Source organism: Cornus florida, unplaced genomic scaffold (assembly GCF_030987335.1).
Source record: "Cornus florida cultivar Cherokee Brave unplaced genomic scaffold, ASM3098733v1 CherokeeBrave_3.0.0_Hap2_Chr06, whole genome shotgun sequence".
Taxonomy (NCBI): Eukaryota; Viridiplantae; Streptophyta; class Magnoliopsida; order Cornales; family Cornaceae; genus Cornus; species Cornus florida.
This window is the reverse complement of record NW_026775576.1, coordinates 106,757,048-106,777,130: the sequence shown is the minus strand read 5'-3', so window position 1 is coordinate 106,777,130 and position 20,083 is coordinate 106,757,048. Positions and strand designations below refer to the sequence as shown.

At 33.5% G+C, this 20,083-nt stretch overlaps 1 protein-coding gene across 2 annotated transcripts; it reads left to right on the top strand.

Annotated features, from left to right (window-relative positions):
* The first annotated feature begins 9,260 nt into the window (after positions 1–9,260).
* LOC132313728 (uncharacterized) lies at positions 9,261–19,895 on the top strand. Of its 2 annotated transcripts, none has more exons than XM_059812648.1 (11): positions 9,261–9,636; positions 10,396–10,632; positions 10,749–10,873; positions 11,890–11,998; positions 12,132–12,171; positions 14,305–14,394; positions 14,496–14,595; positions 14,707–14,846; positions 17,237–17,339; positions 17,657–18,339; positions 19,233–19,895. In XM_059812648.1, exons 2-11 carry the CDS (start codon positions 10,488–10,490, stop codon positions 19,459–19,461), a joined length of 1,764 nt encoding a protein of 587 aa, XP_059668631.1. In that variant the 5' UTR covers positions 9,261–9,636; positions 10,396–10,487; the 3' UTR covers positions 19,462–19,895. The 2 variants fall into 2 exon arrangements, with proteins under 2 accessions (XP_059668631.1, XP_059668630.1); XM_059812647.1 differs by having other exon boundaries at positions 9,262–9,642; positions 19,233–19,838.
* Positions 19,896–20,083: the final 188 nt, after the last annotated feature.

Sequence of the window (20,083 nt, the reverse complement as noted above, 5' to 3'; positions counted from 1 at the left end):
TTAAATTATAAAATATTAGAATTCTTAAATAACACTTTTGCCCTAAGTATACCCTCGTTATACCTCCCCTCTGTAACCTCATTTACCCTTATTACACCTACACCGGCCACCACAATGTCCGTTCACTGCCACGGCCACAACAGACCAACAACCACCGCCACCAAACCCTAACCCTAACAAACCAACCACTAAACACTATCACCTTCAAACACCTAAGAGGTGTACGAACAACCACATCTACTCAAACACATCGCCACGACCACATCACCATCACCCCCAAATGCCTTCTCTTCGCGTGCCGCACGCACCTCCGTGGAGCTCTCTGCAACAAGGCCGGAGAATATGAAACGACCACCACCACGGAGAGAGCTCCACGGTGGTGGTGGTGGTCGAGCAAACAGCTTGAGAGATTTAGAGAAGCGGATGGAGGAGGACTTCGCCGACGATGATGGGTTGTGGATTCTGTGGCGGATCGAAGACGCCGTCGATAAAGAAGATAAGCAGATCGACGATGAAGTGTTTGTGAGGTCCTCCCGGTCCAGGGGCAAGCGCCGGAGTTAGGGACGGTCCGGGAGCCATCGCGTCGAATATAGGCAGAACCAGAGCTGAGCTGGCGGGGACAGGCTCTGCCGGTTTCTTCAACTAGTGGGTCTAGACGGATCTAGCGGCAGCGAGTTCGCCGTTGTTGTCTTCAGCTCCGAAGCCGATTTTGCCTCTTTTGAGATCCGTGATGTTGATGAATCCGGATGAGCTGGTGGCTTGGAACATGGTGACGGCTAAGGCAGTCTCGGTGTTGTCGATGGCGCAAACGGTGATGGTCTCCAGGTTATTGATATCGGCAGCAAGGGTGAGGTTGAAGAGGTAATGTAGGTGACCCACGACAAAGGTGGAGATTGGCACCGACGGGTGGTTTCTGGTGGTTGTAAATTGTTGACGGCAGCGATGGTGGTGCAATGGGCAGCGGGAGGTGGTACAGTGGGGGTTGTTTGCGTGGTTTGATCGCTGCCTTGTGTGTGTGGATATATATATGTATGTATATTCATATATATGTATATATATAAATAAAAAATTAGAAGGACGGAAAGGTTAGAAATGTAATTTTAACATTTAAATTGATCAATATAAAAGTCAAAGGGTAAAAATGTCAATGCATTACATGTAAGAGACTATTGGAGTGTCTTTGATAATTGTATCAAATTTAAAGGGATGTCATTGTTAAAAAATAGAGCAACTTGTCCTTTTGGCAAACCTCACTACACAATATTTGTCCAAAAAATATACTCCTATAGATATAGATATAGATATAGATATAGATATAGATAGATACGAATATAGATACACTGATGTCCAGTTGTGACCCTAAACACAAACTTAACACCTAAATGTCAATACGCATGTAAGCTTTTCTCCGCGTCCGGTTTTTATATTACAATTCTTTTGCCACTAAAATAATGGAGTATGTAAAGCTTGGGAAAACAGAATTAATAATGCATGGGAAGTGTTACGTACCTTCAGTATATTAATTTTATTAGTATTTCGGTTGGTTCAAAACTTGTAGAATCAGCAACCCTTTGCACAGGGTATTAATTATCATATTATATGTGTGTATATATAAATACTCCGTATGTATACTTTGATTCATCCAAAGGTAGTAGCAGCATCAGCATCTTCGTCATGCATGCAGTTACTGAATTATGGAATATAAACCAAAAGTTCATCTTCAGATTCATTTCTAATGGTGAACTTGCATAAGCATGCATTAATATTATTTTTAGAAAAACAATGCTACGATAGAAACAACTAGATCGATTCTTAATTTATTTCTGGAACTTATGAATTAATTAATATTCAAGTGTACAAAGTAATACGTGTGATAACACATTGAACCTAATTTTTTTTTTTTTTTTTTATAGAGATGCAATGCTAAGGATGGTTGGTCACGTGCAGTGTAGGAATGGTTCACCTTAGTATTACTTGAATAATTTCTTTACACCATGAGGTTTTTGTTAAACACGTATACCTTCAACATCCAATGTTTTCTTTATTATTATTATTATTATTGCCCTTTTGGACTTTGGAGAGCTTCTTAATTCTACAATTTCTTTCATTCAATGGGCTTTGCATTATTTTAATGGAGGGAATTTAAAAGAAAAAAATTTGTTTGGTGGATGCATTTTTTGTATTACTTTTAACCACTAGTTTTGCTTAACCATTATATTTTTCATAATTTATTAAAAACACAAACGTGATGGCATAGTATGTGACATAAAACTTTGTAATTGGCCAATTTTTGTGTCAAAACTAGTCTGATGGAATTATAACTTTATATTTTATTCTTGAGCCTCGAATTTAGAAGCAGAATAGCAATATTGGAAAGCGTGCAAGCACACTCCAGTTGGAAGAAAACAACATTGTGAGATCACTATAGTTCATTTTTGGTAATTATTTAAGGCTTAGGCACCTTTTAAGCTTATTAAAAAAATGTGGATTGCAAAAAATAGATCCGTTCAAGTTGCCCTTTAATCCACGTTCTTAGAACTGTCAAAAATGGACTGGTCCAACATCCCTGTATATTTCGCACAAATTAGACTTGTTTTACAAGTTGTTTTTGGTCTCTTACGGCTTTTGAAATAATTTTTCGTAATTTTAAGAAGAGTAGTGATAGAACAACCGAATGATTATCATCGAAAATTCACCGAATCTGATGTCACAGGACTTTTTAACCCGTCCTTTACGGTGAGAATTAAATATCCTGTGTCACCTCACGTGGGCTGTGGGTCGTCCATCGTTCATCTGCAATAGTGCGTCTTCAACCTCACAAATTGTTATCAAATTTTCAAGATCCAATCCCAGCACTCAACCGCGAGGAGCATGAGAAGGATGTTGTTCAGGTGGAAACAAAATCTCTTGCAATGGAAGACGTTGAAGCGCAGTCTCTTGCTATGGAAGCCCAAACAATCCGTCTCAAGGCTTGACCTTGTTGATTTTGCCATTAGAATATACTGATAAAAGAAATCCCATTAGAATATACTGATAAAAGAAATCTAACCTTAATTGGCAATCTATTAATAAAGTTGGATGTTGATAAAAGGAAAAAAAAAAAAAAAAACATACAATAGAGATTAATTGTTGTTGAAGTTTTTTTTGGGGAAAAGTTTATAATAAAAAAATTATAGCAATTTAAAAGGAATTGATTTGAAGTGGTGGACGTGGCATTCCTCTTGGCTATTTGATGCAAAGCTTCCAAACCAATCATTAAGATTTTTCATCAGATCTCTTCCTCTCTCTGTCTGTATATTTATATAATAATTATATATTTGTTGTGTTTGATCTGTCTGAGGTTAGAATTATGAAATCTAGAATTTTATTAAAACTATAATTTCAATCTTAATTATACATCAATATAATTATATATTTGTTTCACACATCTGTGTTATGCTTGTTTGAAATGCTTGACTTTGCTTTTGGTTAGTAATTTATGGGTATAAGAATCGTCTCTTGCAATGGATGTGATACCCCCGGAATTTCGAATGCGGGTTGGCCAGGCCCACGTCCGAATACCCGAGGATATCAAAAACGAATCGGCAATAAACGAACATAGAGTACAAAAGAATAAAAAGAATAAATAAAATGCTGATAAGAAACTAAAATGATAATCTAATAATAAACCTCAGAATATATTTCCATTAATTAATAAACTCTTCTGATACAACTGATCCTCCAAAATATAACTCGGGAATCTATACTGTGTGGACCCCTAGAAAATCCAAACTAAACAAATGACAGCAATAACTGTTTAAATCAGGAAACTGAATCATAAAGGAACTCCTATGTAATATCGGAAGAATGAAGTAGACTGATACCCGCTCAGTACGAACAACCTTTACTTCTGACAAATACCTGAAAAATAATGGTGGGTCAGGCCCACAAACAAGTTCTACTCTACTACAGTCCAAGCAGAAATCCGATACACGTATACATCCTAGTCAATCCAACAGTAACTAGTAGTCCGTATATATATATATACACACTAAAGGAACCTCGCTAGACTATAGGGTTGTCTCAACCTGAATAGTAGGTAACATGCAAAACGCATATATAGTGGGCATGAGTACCTAGACCTACCAGGGTACACAACTACACTATATCTAGCTACACATCCCTGGCGATATACGCACCCTAACCACTGATCCTGAGACTCAAGCTCATATCATGGCACCATACTTATATATATATAATTTAGTAACCATCATATTCAGTATAAATTAATCCTCCATAAGTCATTCAACTTGTTCAGCTGACCTGACTTGAATATAAGTAGGACTTAACATTTTAGTTAATCCATTCCCTTATATAATAAATTAATCCTCCATAAGTCATTCAACTTGTTTAGCTGACCTGACTTGAATATAAGTAGGACTTAACATTTTAGTTAATCAATTCCCTTATAAAATAGGTAGGACTTAACTGATAAGTTAATCCATCCCTAGAATGCCACCGGTGCATTAAACCACACAATCCAACAATTGATGTAACAATTAAGGAAATACATCAAACATGCCATAAATAACTATGATAAATATGATATCAAGTTATCACATAATAGGAATGACTTATTATTTCTTTAAACTTCTTATATCACATGTCCTACACAAACTGAATCTTATACATGATGATATTTTATTATACCGTTAAATAAGGATTCTCTATATCCAATTCATCCTACACATTTAATCTCAATTGCTAAAATATTTTAAAAGATTAAATCCATTTATTTGTTTAAAACATTCAAATAGCAAGCATCATTATGATTGAGTCTACTTAAATTTATTTAAACCCAAACCTAGTTCCTATTTAATGTTCAGGAATCCTAGGCATGTTTCTACGTTCCATCATTCCACAGATATGAAAAATACATAATTTAAATATATAAAAATTCACACCGGAAATCAAATCAAAATCATACATTTATCAATTCATAACACAAGAACAGATATAAACCAATTTCATAAAACCTATGTTCTAATCCAATTAAACATGCATAATTATTTAATTTTATGTGTTTAATAAATCCTGAAATTTCCTAGGCATGTACAGAAACACGAATCAAAGGGAAAGAGATAGAAGAAGAACTTGCCTTAAACTTTCGGACTGAAAGTTAAACTTCTTCTTCCTTGATCTTCTCTCTAAAGGGTTTTCTCCTCATTCCTTCCTCTTTCTCCTTCTCTCTCTAACTCTCTCTCTCTCTAGAATATATTACGTGATATATTTTCACTCCTTTTTCAACCTATAGTTGTGTATTTATAGGCTAAATAATAACCCTATTCCTTTTTTCAATCAAAGTCAACTTAATAAAAAAATAAAAAATATTAAAAAGGTAACTTAAAATATGTTAAGTATATAATCTATGTATATCCTTATTAATTAAATAAAATATATACATTAGATTATTTATTAATACTAAAGTTACCATAATATTAAAAGGTAACTTAAAATATGTTACGTATATAATCTATGTATATCCTCATTAAATAAATAAAATATAGACATCAGATTATTTATTTATATTAAAGTTACCATAATATTAAAAAGTAACTTAAAACATGTTACGTATATAATCTATCTGTATCCTCATTAAATAAATAAAATATATACATCACATTATTTATTTATAATAAAGTTACCATAATATTAAAAAGGTAACTTAAAATATGTTACGTATAAAATATAAGTATATCCTTATTATATAAATATATAAAATATATACATCAGATTATTTATTAATACTAAAGTTACTATAATATTAATAAATTACTTTCCTTTATATATATGTATATACATATATATCTATATATATATACATATACAACTATCCATGGGTAATTATCTATACCCATCCAACCTCCTATCTAAGTAGTTCATGGGACCCAATTAGTTAGCCCATTACCACTAACCATAACCATAAAATAAAATAAAATAAAACATTTAATCATTTAATTTACAATTAATTACAATTAATCAAATACATCATTTAAGCGCACAATCTAATTAAACAAATAATACAAATAACACCTAGACAAAATACAAATAACACATAAATAAGTAGTCAATTAATCAAGTAACACTTAATTCAATTAAACACATAAACAATTAGTCAAATAATCAATTAAACAATTAAAAAAAGACAATAAAAATAAATAAATAAATACCGAGACTATCCTTTTAAAATTAGGGGTATTACAATGGAAGCCAAGACGATGTCTCTCGTCGCGGTTGAGTGCTCAAATTGAAAAACAGATTGAGAGTCCGCAGCACACGCGCGCGATTTCGAGCTATTAGAGATCCATTGCTACGGGTGATTTCGAGTTATTAGAGATCCATTGCTACGGTTCAAAAAAACAAAACTGTTCTTTTACCTTCATCAATTCAGATTTGAAGGAAATGAGGAATTTATCAAGCTACGAAAGAAAAAGATTGTGAGCCTAAGTCAGAGTCCATTATACTTTATTTCGAATATCTTGAATCATTTCGCTGAGACATCATGAAAATCTTTGAGATTTTTCTCTCAATTGGATGAATTTCTCCTATTAAAGTTTCCTAACTAAAATCCATGTGTCAAACTCTAACTCTTGCTTTACATTATTTGTACTTTATTTTTGCTTTTTGATCATTAGTTTTATTTTGATAAAAATTAAATTTGGCAAAATAAGATAAAAGGGCAAGTCAAACTTATTTACCCCCTTTAGTATTTTTATATACTTGTTTTCCACGATCATTCCCCTTCAGCAACTCACACACTTGAATTGGAATTTAGCTAAAAAAAATTTTTTTGAAAGAAATAAAAAACAGTAAGATAATTAAAATAATTTTTGTTGTAAATTTTGTACAAATCAAATCCTTAAATTTGAGTACCATGAAACTTGATGTGAAAACCCAAAAAAAAAAAAAAAAAAAAAAAAAAAAAATTTAGAGAAGAAGATGATACAAACATAAATTGAAATTTTAGAATAATCACCTCATATTGATTTTAAATTGGGTATTAAAGTTGTCAATAATATTATGATTCGGAGAAGAGCTGAGTTAATTATTTATTTATTCATTCCTATTTAAGTCTTTTCATACGACATGCTATACAAGATTCACACCAAGATCGGCTATCATTGTCAGTTATGCAAGGTAGTAGCTTACACGAAACGCATTTATCACGCAAATTTTGGTGTTGTGTGTGTCAGTCATAGTGTTTGGTCCTTGTATTGAGGGGGAAAAAAAAAAAATACAGAAATGACTTTTTCCATTTCTTACAAATTTTTATTATGCATATGATAGACATTGACTCATTGACTATTATCAAAGAACATTGATTATCATCAAAACGAGGGTTGTTAGAAGTTAGAACTACAATTTTAATTTATTCAACATTTATTATATAGTATTACTTCTATGCAAGAGTAGAAGTGTAGAACAAAGCAAGAAAGAGACAAGTGACAGATATCGTGTCACCCATGCTAGTAGAAAAAAAAGTATAGAAACCAATTATTGTCTCCACATATATACATATATATTAGATATATATATATATATATATATAGACACATACTATATTATTTAGTAGTCTAAGGTGTATAGTCGCTTTAGTAGGGATTCGAAATGCATGTTTTTTGAGGTTTTACTTTCAAATTGTACTTCTGGCTTAAATGGTGCATGTGTTATGAAATCGACACGTGTTTGAAAAAAAAATAAAAAAACTATTCAATAATAACTTAACCATTCATTAAAGAAATATGACTCAACAATGAATTATTTTTTGAAAATTTTCTATTTTATTACCAATTATCAGAGCAAAATTATAGTACAAACATATAGACTTAGATGAAAAATTAAGTATATTCTCACATGTTTTGTTTTTTTTTGTTTTTTTTTTTTGGCATTTTGCGCAGTGAAATTATTGTCTTATAGTAAAATTACTAAGCATAATATATACAAATCATATGCTAGGAATATTACTAAAAAAATTGCATTGTCTTTTAATGTTTATATGAGAAATTATTAGAGATGTATTAATTTAATAATGAAAAAAAATTAATGTCGTCCAACTAAATGATTTAAACTGAATATTATATTTTTTTGGTAATTGAGGATAAGACTTATTAAGTTATTAGTAATAATTAAAGATAATAATAAATACCTAAACAATAAAGACGGTTGACAACATCTAAATTAAAGTAACAAGATAAGAAGGTAAAAAAGAAAAAAGAAAAAAAAAAAAAAAGGGCAAACCTCTCACAATCTGACGAATAGTAAAAATCCGTATAAAACTGACAATAAAAACTATCTGGCATTGAATATTGTGAACTTATTATTTAAAATTTTAGAGTAATTATACTTCCTCTAAAATTATACATGTCAAATAGATAATATGTGAGTCAAGATGAGCCCCATCATATAATGTCACCTTCCAAATTGGATATTTGAACTTCCAATTCAGAAAACGTTAATTGAAAAAGAGGAAAACAAAAAAATCTTACCATAACGGAAAAGAGTAGTTATGATAGTTGAGAAAAATAATTTTGAATTTTTAAAGCTAACGGAAAAGAATAGTTATGATTTTTGAGAAAAATAATTTTGAATTTTTAAAGCTATGGTTAAAGTTGTTATTTCATAATAGAAAATAATAGTTGTGATATTTGAGAAAATAATTATAAATTTTTTAAAGTTAGGATTAGAGTTATTATTTCTATTAAGATTGAAATGTAATGATATAAAAATAAAGTGCGAATGTCAATTTCAACTTTCCAAAAATAAAACATCTCACAATAATTAATAGTAAAAAGCGTATAAATCTCACAATAAGATGTATTGAATGTTGTGAACCAGGATTACATAGTCTGTTACATCAATGCTAATTATTGGTGGGGTATGAATTTAAATTTTTTTATTACTAGTTGTGACGTTGTGACCAATTAACCAAGTGAGCCCATAAAATGTACTACGTACCTTTCAAGTCTGCGTGCACGTCCAGACGGTCCCCAGAATCTAGCACCATCACCCATACTTTGTGTAGAAAACAGGCAAGACACGTGTACACCTTTACCAATTTTTAATAAACAACCTACTGCCTAGCTGTCTACCAACCAACTGTCACTTTAATTTTATTTCTCTTCCGTCTTAATTAGGTATATTCTGGCTTATCCCTTTACAGTAAATTGCTTCGGTGGGGCTGCCTTGGTTATTAGGACTGACTCTACTTGTACCGCATGTCACATGACTCACAATTTCTGAAGTTCCTCATAACCGTTGATAAAGCCTAAACCTTCTTATCTCATTCTCACATACCCAACACATATTTTAACATAATATATGTATGTATATACGATTATTAAAGTAGTATTATTTTTTAGAGCTTGGAGAAAGCTGTTGATATATTGGTTATTCTGCTGTTTGTCTGCAAAATCGTTACGTTCTAGAGAGACCCATGTTCTATATGCGTCTGGGTGGTCACATATCAGGTGCTGTTGTCTCTTCTTGCGATCATTTCTTTTGAGATCTGCAATTGGGTTATCATAAATCCCTCCTTTCAATCTTAGCTCATGCTCACAACTCCAAACTACTTGCTCCAGTACTCAAGTCTTCAATAAGGTACAGGTGAGTTGAGGTTTGATGTGCTATATATATATATATATATATATATATATGTTGTATTTGTACGAGGATTGAAGAAATTTAATTACTGCCTTTAGTTTTGACTTGTGTATGATGAATGGTGATGAAGTTTTTTTATGCCAGTGCGTTGTGTTTTTCATCTGGGTGGTGATGGTTTTGTGATTATTATCTGATTTTGTATGATTTGAGATTTGAATGTTAGTATTGTGTGCATTAAAAGCTCCTTCAATAAAAATGTATAAATTGGGTTGTTGGTTCATTTTGAGTTTTGTTGGCTTATATATGCTAAGACAGTAAAAAAAAAGAGTTGCCTTTTTGGAAATTTTGTGGATCATTAAATGATTTGGAAAGAGAACAAGTGTTTGTTCTTAAAAAGAGCATATCCAGTGAGCATCACCAATCTGTTGTTGCAGATGCTATGTCTATGGTTTTAAGTATTTATTGTTTGTTTTTTTATAGCTATTTGGCATGGAAAATTATGAAAAGGCTTCCTAATTTATTATTCACCCTTCTATTCTATATCTATTTTCAAGTTTAGGGAATTATGCCAAAATAGATTTATTGTCACCTACATGACCTTTTCTATATTGGGTTTTGTTTTGTTTGCTAAAAACCCTTTATGTATGAGATAAATCTATTATTGCTGGCTTATTATTTCTATTTAATAGGCAAGGAGTGACATAAGACACTAAGTCATTGTTCATCTATTAATAAGATGTCTATTTTCAAATTCAGGTGATGACACAAAAAAATTATAGCAATTTGCATACATTTCTCACTTAACCTTTTGAAAGCGGGCTGTTTCTTGCTTTCTCGGGAATGCTCAAATGGCGGACAAACAAAACATCTTGTCATACCGAGGGAGGCTGGACAAGACACTGGCATCTCATGATCTTGCAAATGAACAAACACTTAAGACTCTAGTTAAGAATCAATTACTACGCTCATGCTCATCGCAAGGTGAAATTGAAGGTTGGTTAATCATTAACTGTTCATATCATATTAATTTTATATTCTTGTATAAGTCTATAAGAAGGCTATTTGTGTGCCTTGGAAACACAGTAATTGTAGATACATTTGGTTTGCAGAATATTTCGACAGTGTAGTAGAAAAAAGAACCAAGGGAGTATCAGATATCCTGAACTTGTTGAAGAGTGCTGCAAATGTTGATGAGGGAGTGAAAACCAAAGAGACACCACATGGTAGCTGGAAAGTATGTTGCCCACTATGAATAATCTTAGTTCCAACATTAACTTTCTTTTTATTGTTTCCACCAATTTTGCATCGTAAAGTGGAAAAATGGCTGACAAGTAAACTCGTGAATTAAATGGTCTTTCTTTACTCTGTTTGTGACTGACCCGAGTATGATAAGGCCATTCCTGAGACCCTCTTCTACCTTGAGATTTAGAAATTTAACAAAATTTTGAAAATATTGACAATTTGCTTTGTAATCTAATATTCTAGATTTATACAACTGCAAAGAATTCAACAATGAGGGTGGGATGGCAACAGCGCAGGATTGGAACGGGTTACCCCCTATTCCAAACCCGTCCTGTGAAAAAAAAAATTCCTTCCCAAACCCGCCCTGGCTGAGGTTCGGGGTGCTATGCACAAGCTTTTTTGGAAAAAAATAAGTTTCAATTCTAAACAAATTCAACATGCTCTTTTAAAAATATATAAGTGTGAACAAAGTCCAACAATTATATGCATAAATTTCTTAATTGTATAGGTGGAAACCGTAAAAATAATGGGGAAAAAATGACATGACCAACTGTTTGACAATAATGCTCTGAACCATTTCGGGCGGGTTTGGGGTGAGTTGGTTTTGACTCTCCTCCCCAAACCCGCCCCTAACCCAATTAACACATGCCCAAACCCATCCTAGTAGGGGTGGGGTGGGAACCCATCAGGATGGATTAGATTTACATCCCTACATAAAGGACAATTAAAGGAACATTACTACTTTAGTACATGGTTGCTCAAAGGGAAATATTGGGGACTAGATCAAACTTTTGGCATTATTTTGCAAAAATTGGTTATGCTCAGCCTCAAACTTGCATTCTTGACGCCTCTTCATTTCCTTTATAAATTAGTTTCTGACTAACTGGTGTTTGATCATCACACACATATATAACATACATATATTTTTTGCATTTTATATAGATCTGTATATGTATTTGTAGAATGGGGCACTAGTAACATTGGAGATTATCCTACTTCATTTGACAGTTAAAACAGGATAATGAAGAGTACCGTGTTATGTATCGAGAAGGACCAGAAGGCACTCCCTTTCATACACTACTTGTTGAAGGCTTCATAGATGGGCCCATAGACGTTTGTAAGTTAAATTAAAATGCTCCCAAATAATTTTCAGTTTGCTCTACGATATGAGTTAACAATCTCTTCAGGCCATTAAGGATCATTAGTGATCATATGGGTACCTTTAAAGATAAGTTCCATGCTTGTTGCAGGTTTATGTATAACATGGGAGTCGACGCTTTATAAGAAATGGTGAGAAATGATTACATAATTTCTTATGCTTTCAGTTTTTGGTATATTATATTACCCCGATTGCTGTTAAGTTCCCAACGGAATATATGTATATCAGTTGATGACGTGATTTTTTTTAACCTTTCCTTCGTACACAGAAAAATTTCTACTTGTGGTCACTTGAGTGAAATACTTCTTCCTTTTTCTTTCAGAGAAAGACAGATCGAGATCAAATTACTATTTTTGGTAGCGTCTTTATATTATTAGCAATCAGATGGTCATACCATAAACAAATGGCTATGAGGATGAATCTGCTCTTAGGTCATTTAATTCCCATGAATGATTATTATAGCGCATTATGAAAATTCTGTTTGAGAACTTGATGTACATTGTTAAGATGATTTCTTAACTGTCTGTTTTTAAGGCAACTGGTTGTTTAACATGGTTTAAGAAGTTTGATTTTTGGGGATCTTGTTTTAAGTTTCTCCACTTGTATTTGTTTTCTGATGATTTGTGTAAGTCTCTTTAGTATGTTGTTGCACGCGAGATGGGTTTGAGAACCTGATGTAAGTTGTACTTTAACATGGTATCGCAGCTTTGATTCTAGGAAGCATTGGATTAAAGTATCTCCATCTGCATTTGTTCCCACAGACATGGGGAATGGTTTGGTCGGTTTGATAGACATTATGCTTGATAGGAATAGCAAGACATACATTATTTTCTTGAAAAATTGAGCTTTTGGTCTTATTGATTTCTGACATTCTTAACTTTTTGGTGCAAGAAACAAGTGAATGGTTAACATGTGATGTGCATGAAAATGAATTGGTGGCAATGGTGGTGCCAGTCGTCGATATGATGGTAGTGACTAAATGGAAGGGTGGCAATGTTGCATCGGTAACTAGGGGTGATTATGATGTAAGTGCAACATGGTGAAGGCTAGTGGAGTAGACGGATAGAGTTAAGATGTTTGTAGTCATGGTATTGGGGTAATGGCTTTGGTGTTATTGATTAATTCATAATTTAATATTATTGCAAGTGTAGTTAATAAACTAGTAAATTTACTAGTATGCCTGTCAATAAAAATAGCAGGTGGTTTTAAGCTTAAGATTAGCAATAATGGTGGTGGTATTTGTCAAATTTTCGATAAATTTTCAGTGGGACTTTATGAAGTTCTGTGGATTAGGAATTATTTAAAACTCTTTGTACCTATCAGTGGTCAACTAATAAGAAATGGAGGAAAATTATTGGGAAAAGGGGTATTATTGGGAGAAAATTTCTATCCAATCTTAATATTTATTGTTTTTTTGTGTACTATTTTAAATTATAGATATTTTACAGCCCCATGCATCCAGGAGTGCTAACTTAAATATATGTCAAGTCATTTCTAGCTCTCCCCTCATGATTTCAACTGCTTTGACTTTCTAATAAAAATTACCACACTACGGTTTCGAAATTTCTTCAATTTCAAAAAGCAACCTTAGAATTCTTGCAGTCGAATGTTTTTACTTGTTTTTTGTTTTTGTTTTTGTTTTTCTTCTTTCTTTTGATAAGTTGGAGCGTACATGGAGTTTACACAATAAAAGTTGACTGATATACCTTCCGGGGAAAAAAAAATTTGAAAGTCGACTGATATATAGGAATTTTTACTCTCTTTCTCTGTAGTGCCAACAGTAAATGTGCAGCTGAAATATACATACTCACATTCACACAATCATTTTGAATAGAGACAATGCATTAATTAGAATTTTGAAATGACATATACTGATGAAATATTTGAGAGTAACTATAAGCTGGAGGATGTCTAGTTGGAAGGTGCATGAGGATAGGGAAGGTACAGAATAGTGTTCAACTGTAGTCTCTCTCTCTCCCTCTCCTTCTCTCCCTTTTTTTGTTTGAAAATAAGATTTAATCCCCTAATTTCACCCATCCCTTCGAGATTGTGCCAGCATTTTTACCTCTGTGTTACAATGCTTTGATGTAAATTTGCCAAGGCAACAATGCTAATGAAAAAGATATCTGTATGTTATGTCTGTGAGTGTACCTTTCTGTGAGACTTACAAACAAAGAAATTAAAAAATATATGAAATTGGACTAGATTCACTGTTAATGTGGAACGATCACTCTATTTTTAATTATATTATTTTCTTCTACCAGGTGGCCTCAGAGTAGTATTCCGAGTTTCAAACTTCTCTCTTCCGACTGTTTGCAAAAGGTCCGAATTGGGGAACAGATATCTTTAGTGAGGTTTGTCCTGCTATTGTAAAGCTTTGCTTGTTTTGAGTTATTCTAGCTTCCTTTATCTTTCATTTAGGGTGCTGATGTTCATCTAACTATATGGAAGAAAGGATGAAGGTTTCATGGCCGCTATCAACGAGAGAGGCTGTTGTGCACTTCTTTGAATTTGAATACTTGCAAGATGATCTGATCATTGTGCTTTTCAACTCGGTAGGCACTTAAAGTTACGGTTCTTGGTTGCGGTTTATTTACTTCCAGAAATCCATTGAGATCTATATGTTAAACCTAATCAGAAACTATCCTTCCTATTTTTGCTTTTAGATCCCTGACATGGAGAGCATCAATAAAATTACTCATGGGTTCAGCAAAGATGGGATACCTGATGCAAAGGATGTAGTAAGGATTGATGTGGTAGGAGGATTTGCTGTACAAAAAGTGACACCGGACAGAAGCTACTTTCGGTGAGTTGCAGTTAAATTTTCATGTACTCTGTAATGTTAAATGAAATTTGTATGATTGAGTTAGGTATAGTGGGCATTCCAAGTGAGAAAAGGTCCAAGGACAAATACAAGGGCCATGTAGAACAAAGCATAGCCCCAAGTAAATATAGTCAGTATGCATAAGACTGAAAACAGGAACTTTATCTATGAACTCCACTACCTAAAATTGAATGAACAAATGTAGTTTATTTCCTTTATGTGTCCTCTTCAAATCTAGTAGTACTAGTTCACATGTTATATGAGCTCTGTTTGTTTCGTTGAAAACTTCTTAAAGATAAAAATCATTCTCAAGTAAACTAAAGCAAACATTTGTAAAGATATATATGACGATTTGCTTAACATTTCACAAAAAAAAAAGAAGAAGACGATATATATGACTACTGCATTACTCGGTTTATGTCTTGCCTATATGGGACATTGGGAGGAAAAGATTGGAGATAGGCCTAAATCCTGACATCATCTTCAGGGTGGGGAATTTCTTTCTGGAGTGTTCTCCAAATAAAATTTTCTGTTGAAAAAGCAGATATTGGTCGAGAAAATCTTTAATGAATGTAGTAATCCAGCTACCTTGAGTTTTAAGTTTCAGAGCAATATAATGGATTATCTTAGTTAGGTGGTATCTCCTCCTTCCAAATGGAAGGTTGAGGGGTTTGAGTCCATAATGGAACAAATGGATGTGTGTGCGATTCACCTACCGAAAAAGCAATTCCAAATCAAGAAACAGTAGGAATAGCCTATGAATTATCAATGAGGGAATTCAAATACGCATTTGAATCAGTTTCTCAAAGTAGTAAGTTTAACAGAAGGTATGCTAGTACAAAAGAGGTAGGGAGACATCTTGATGGTCGACTGCCGAAATTTGCTATAATTAGCTGATTCTTACATTTCAGTATTTTGTTTTTCTCTAAAAATGCAGAAAACAATATAAAACCATGAAAATGTTGAAAACCTTACCGCAGGACAAAAAAAACTCCCATGAAAATATTGACTGGTTTGCCCTTGACATACAGTTAGGTTATAAAAGCACTGATACTGATTGTTATATTGAGGCAACAAGATGCAAATTCTTGTTTTGCTGATAGGATAATCCAATTGGATACAATGCCACAATCTTTACTTATCAACTTCATCTATCCACTTCTTATTGCTATGCTGTAGTTCATGTGACGATTAACTGAAAAAATTTAAGTGCCATTTCCCTTCAACGGCAGCTGATTTAGGCTGGATAAGATGCATATAATTTGCAACCAAATATATTTAGTTAAATACTACAAAACATTGATAAATGATGCTTGGAATATGTATATCAGTGCACAACAAGGACCTTGAGACCTCAAATTCACAATTCCGTACAGTTATACCATTTCATATGAAAAGAAAAGGAAATAGAAAAAAATATATATGTCAGACTACTTCACTAGCAATTTCTTGGGTTCAGTTATCGTCTCGGTTGCTGTCTTGCAGGAGTAGATTTCTTGAAAGTAAAATGAAATTCATGGTTCATTTCATCTCAGCTTGCCACTTCAAGTTTGATTGTAATGATACATCCTTTTATTTTTCTGAAATTTGTCTGTTTGAACTTTGAAGTTGACAACACATCCAAGATTCAATATTTTTAAGAAGTTCGTTGTTCATCATGCCTGGTTGCTAACTGCTACCCATTTGTTTTACATGGGTTTTACATGTCACTACTTAAAAACATGGAAGAAGTTGGATAATTTTTTGCTAAACAGAACTAAAACAATAAATACCAAAAGACTTCCAGAATTACCATTCCGTCGAGGGAGAAATTTTTTACACTGAGTTGTCAAAAATCTCATGGTATGCATGTCGTACTTGCACCCTTGATTTTCCATGCATAGTAGTCCAACTGCTAGAAGAATATTAATATCAGAGTACCCAATCCATAGAAGAATATTAACATCTTCATTTTTCAATTGTACCAATCAAGCGAGATTCTAAGCTTTCCTCAGTTGAAGCAGGTATGGAATAAACCCATTGAAAGAAGATTCATACCTACAACAACTTAAATTAGTCTCAGTTAAATGGTTCATGATAGTCAACCTCAAGCATTCACACATTTTTTATCTATTCTGAATTTGTGTTGTTATTTTCACAATTAATCAGTGGTTACAGCCCCAGATCTGCAAATTTGCATGTATACTTATATATACATACACACATATGTGCATATATAAATGTCTTGTTTTCACCATTGGGCTAGCAAGTAATTTCACAAATGATTGGACTATTTCACTGTTCAATTTGTTTGCTTCCCTTGTTAATATTATGTAGTCAATTCTGTATGGTGTCCCCTGTTACAAATCTTTATGCACTTCCATATTTTGCAGGACTATAGCGAATATGGATGTAAAACTGGACTTTGTTCCTCCATCTTTAATTAATTTTGTTTCAAGGCAGCTCGTAGGCAGTGGTTTCAGGCTCTATCAAAAGGTTCTATTTCAATTTTATAATTTTTTCCTCAGCAGTTGTGTTTGTAAAATTGTTAGGATGTGCATTTGATGACACCATGTTCAAACTCTAAAGTGAACACTTCAAGTGGTTAGTGAGGCTGAGGGTAAATTTAGATCCCCTCAGATTCTTCGGTTATTAGTTCCTTGACTTGTGTTTTTGACATAAGTAAAAGAAGGAAGTCCTAACCTGAATGTACTTGCATTAGACTTGATGCCAGGATTTACTGGAATATAGACAAGCATCTGCTGGTTCTCCCCATGTTCCTCTTACGTATTGAGTGGTTAATTCTGTAACAGGAAGTTGCTTCTGTGTATAAAGGTGATCAAGAATTTGGTGAGGCCTTAAAGGACCCAATGTATACTCGAATACGTGAGGCTCTTTGCTCTGAGAATAAAGATTCGGGAGATCTGGAACCAGAAGACCTTAAGAGTGATGCATGCATTCTCCATGAGGAACAACTTATCGAGATTATGCAGGCTGAGGAGGGGAATGTGGAAAAGAAGGTTCTTGATAGTGACCATGCAGCTGAATCCTTTTCAGAGGATGTGGTAAGTATGGATCACAGAGCTCCTGGAGAGATTGAGGAGGTTGAGGAAGATGAAATTGAAGAAAGTAGACACTTAGAAGAGGAAGGGAAGAAAATATATATCCCTCTATCCAAGCAAATTGCAGAGAGATGTTGTGACAATAATAAAAGTCAAGTAACTATCAGACCAGAGGTGGAGCAAGCACTGGGAACATTAGAGAAAGTCATTTCTATCTTTAAGGAATATGGATTTAATCCCAAAACCAGGTCTCTGCACCGCTTCACCAACAATGATTTCCAGAATTTGGAAGAGAGTGCAGTAAACGAGTCAAAATCTTCAAATAATAGTCAAATTTGTTCAAATGTTGGAGTTCGTGTTGAAGCATCAAAAGATGAAATGGTTGAAAGGACATCATATGAACCCAGGAATAGCTCTGGCAGTCAAGCCTCCAGGTAATTGTGTCAACAGAATCAAAGATGACTTTTGAAAGTTACTAGGATTATTGACGCTGCATATTCCCAATTTTGGTATCTGATACACAATTATCATCTCTGCCGTTTTGCTCATTTTCCTTCCTGTCCTTCAAGCATATAAATATATTCCTTCACAAAAAAGCCACCTATTTCTTTCTTAAAAAAATTAGATCATTTATCATGTCTTAGAAAAAATAAAAAAATATGAATCTTCTAATTTTTTGCTTCATAATATTTTTTCAATTTTGTAATGTTATGATATGCATTTGACTGCATTATCTATTACAGTTTTGGATGTGGCTTTGTGTTCTGATGAAATATTATGCTGTAGCTCTCCTATCTTTTGTAGTCTTGGGTCTCAACAAAGCTAAACCTTTATGTGGCTCCTATGATGATGATGATATGTAGCCAAGACCCTGCCTTTGTTATTCTTTGGTGACTGTCCCCAATTCTTCCGCAACCCCTCCTCTCCCTTCTTCCAGCTACCCACACACACATGCATGTGCACACATATGTACATGCTCTCCCTGGCAATACACAGTGCACCCATATTTGCATGATCCAACTTTCCTTTTTAGCCTTAAAATAAAAAATTTCAAGTTTGTTGATGCGTTCTTTTAATTGTTAAATTCCTTTTGGATTATGACGACATGAATAAAATGTGTCAAGTCTTGAAGTTAATAAAGCAAAAAAAAAAAAAAAAAAAAAAAAAAAAAAAAAAATGGTTTGCATGTATTTTGATTATTTTTCATGATTTTATTATAAAAAGTTTCCATTTTAGTTAAGGCAATGTCCTTTTTTATCAACAAGCACACACAGGGAAATGAATGTGGCTTAGTCTACTTCATTATTAGTGTAATCCTATTTTGCAGGTGTGCTGGATCAAATTCTTACTCAAAGGAGGCAAACCATAACAGAATAGCACCAGTATCACCGGATCCGAATGAAACTCACCAGACTGCTTTGTGTTCCTCTGAAGCCGAGACAACTAATGGTAACAAGTTGGTTAGTACCGATGCAAATGGCATCCATAAAAGCAGCCCGAATAAAGGGAAGAACAAAAAAGCAAGGTTCTGTTGCTTCAATCTAATTTCAGGCTAGTTAATGTCTTGAGAGGAAAGGACTTGAGCTAAACAGAAACAGATCCTGTTAACCACGCGTCATTTACCACAGTGGGTGGGAATGGATTTTAGAACTATGCTGCTAGAGGCACAACTGGATCTTCATCTCGGATCCACCTCATCCAATGGATTAGGGGTACAGTTGCCTCTTTCTCTCACTGTACTAAGTTGACAATACATTTAGGCATCACACACAGAAGAAAGAAGAGTAATAGTTAATGATATGCTTTTATTACAAGTTCTCTATTGAATTTGTTGATGAGGTAGATGGTTTCTAGGTTCTTGGATATTGCAATTTATCTCAAAGTTGTGTATATCAAAGTTTAATTTTTATATAAATGTAGGACGATTGTGAAATGTCAGTTCCTTTACCAATGAAAAGATGGGTTGGGGAAATGGTACATTTTTGTTCTATCCCAAGAATCACCATGTTAGCTTAATGTATAAGTTTAGCTCATGCTTCTAGCTTCTAAAGAATCTAGTCCTAGTGTGGTGGGTGAGACGAGGCCTCACATGGTGTAATGTTTATAAGCCTAGAGCTTGAAGGACCGACCTAGATCTTCCATTCAACACGAAGTTCCAAGTTTATTATGCTTAATCCC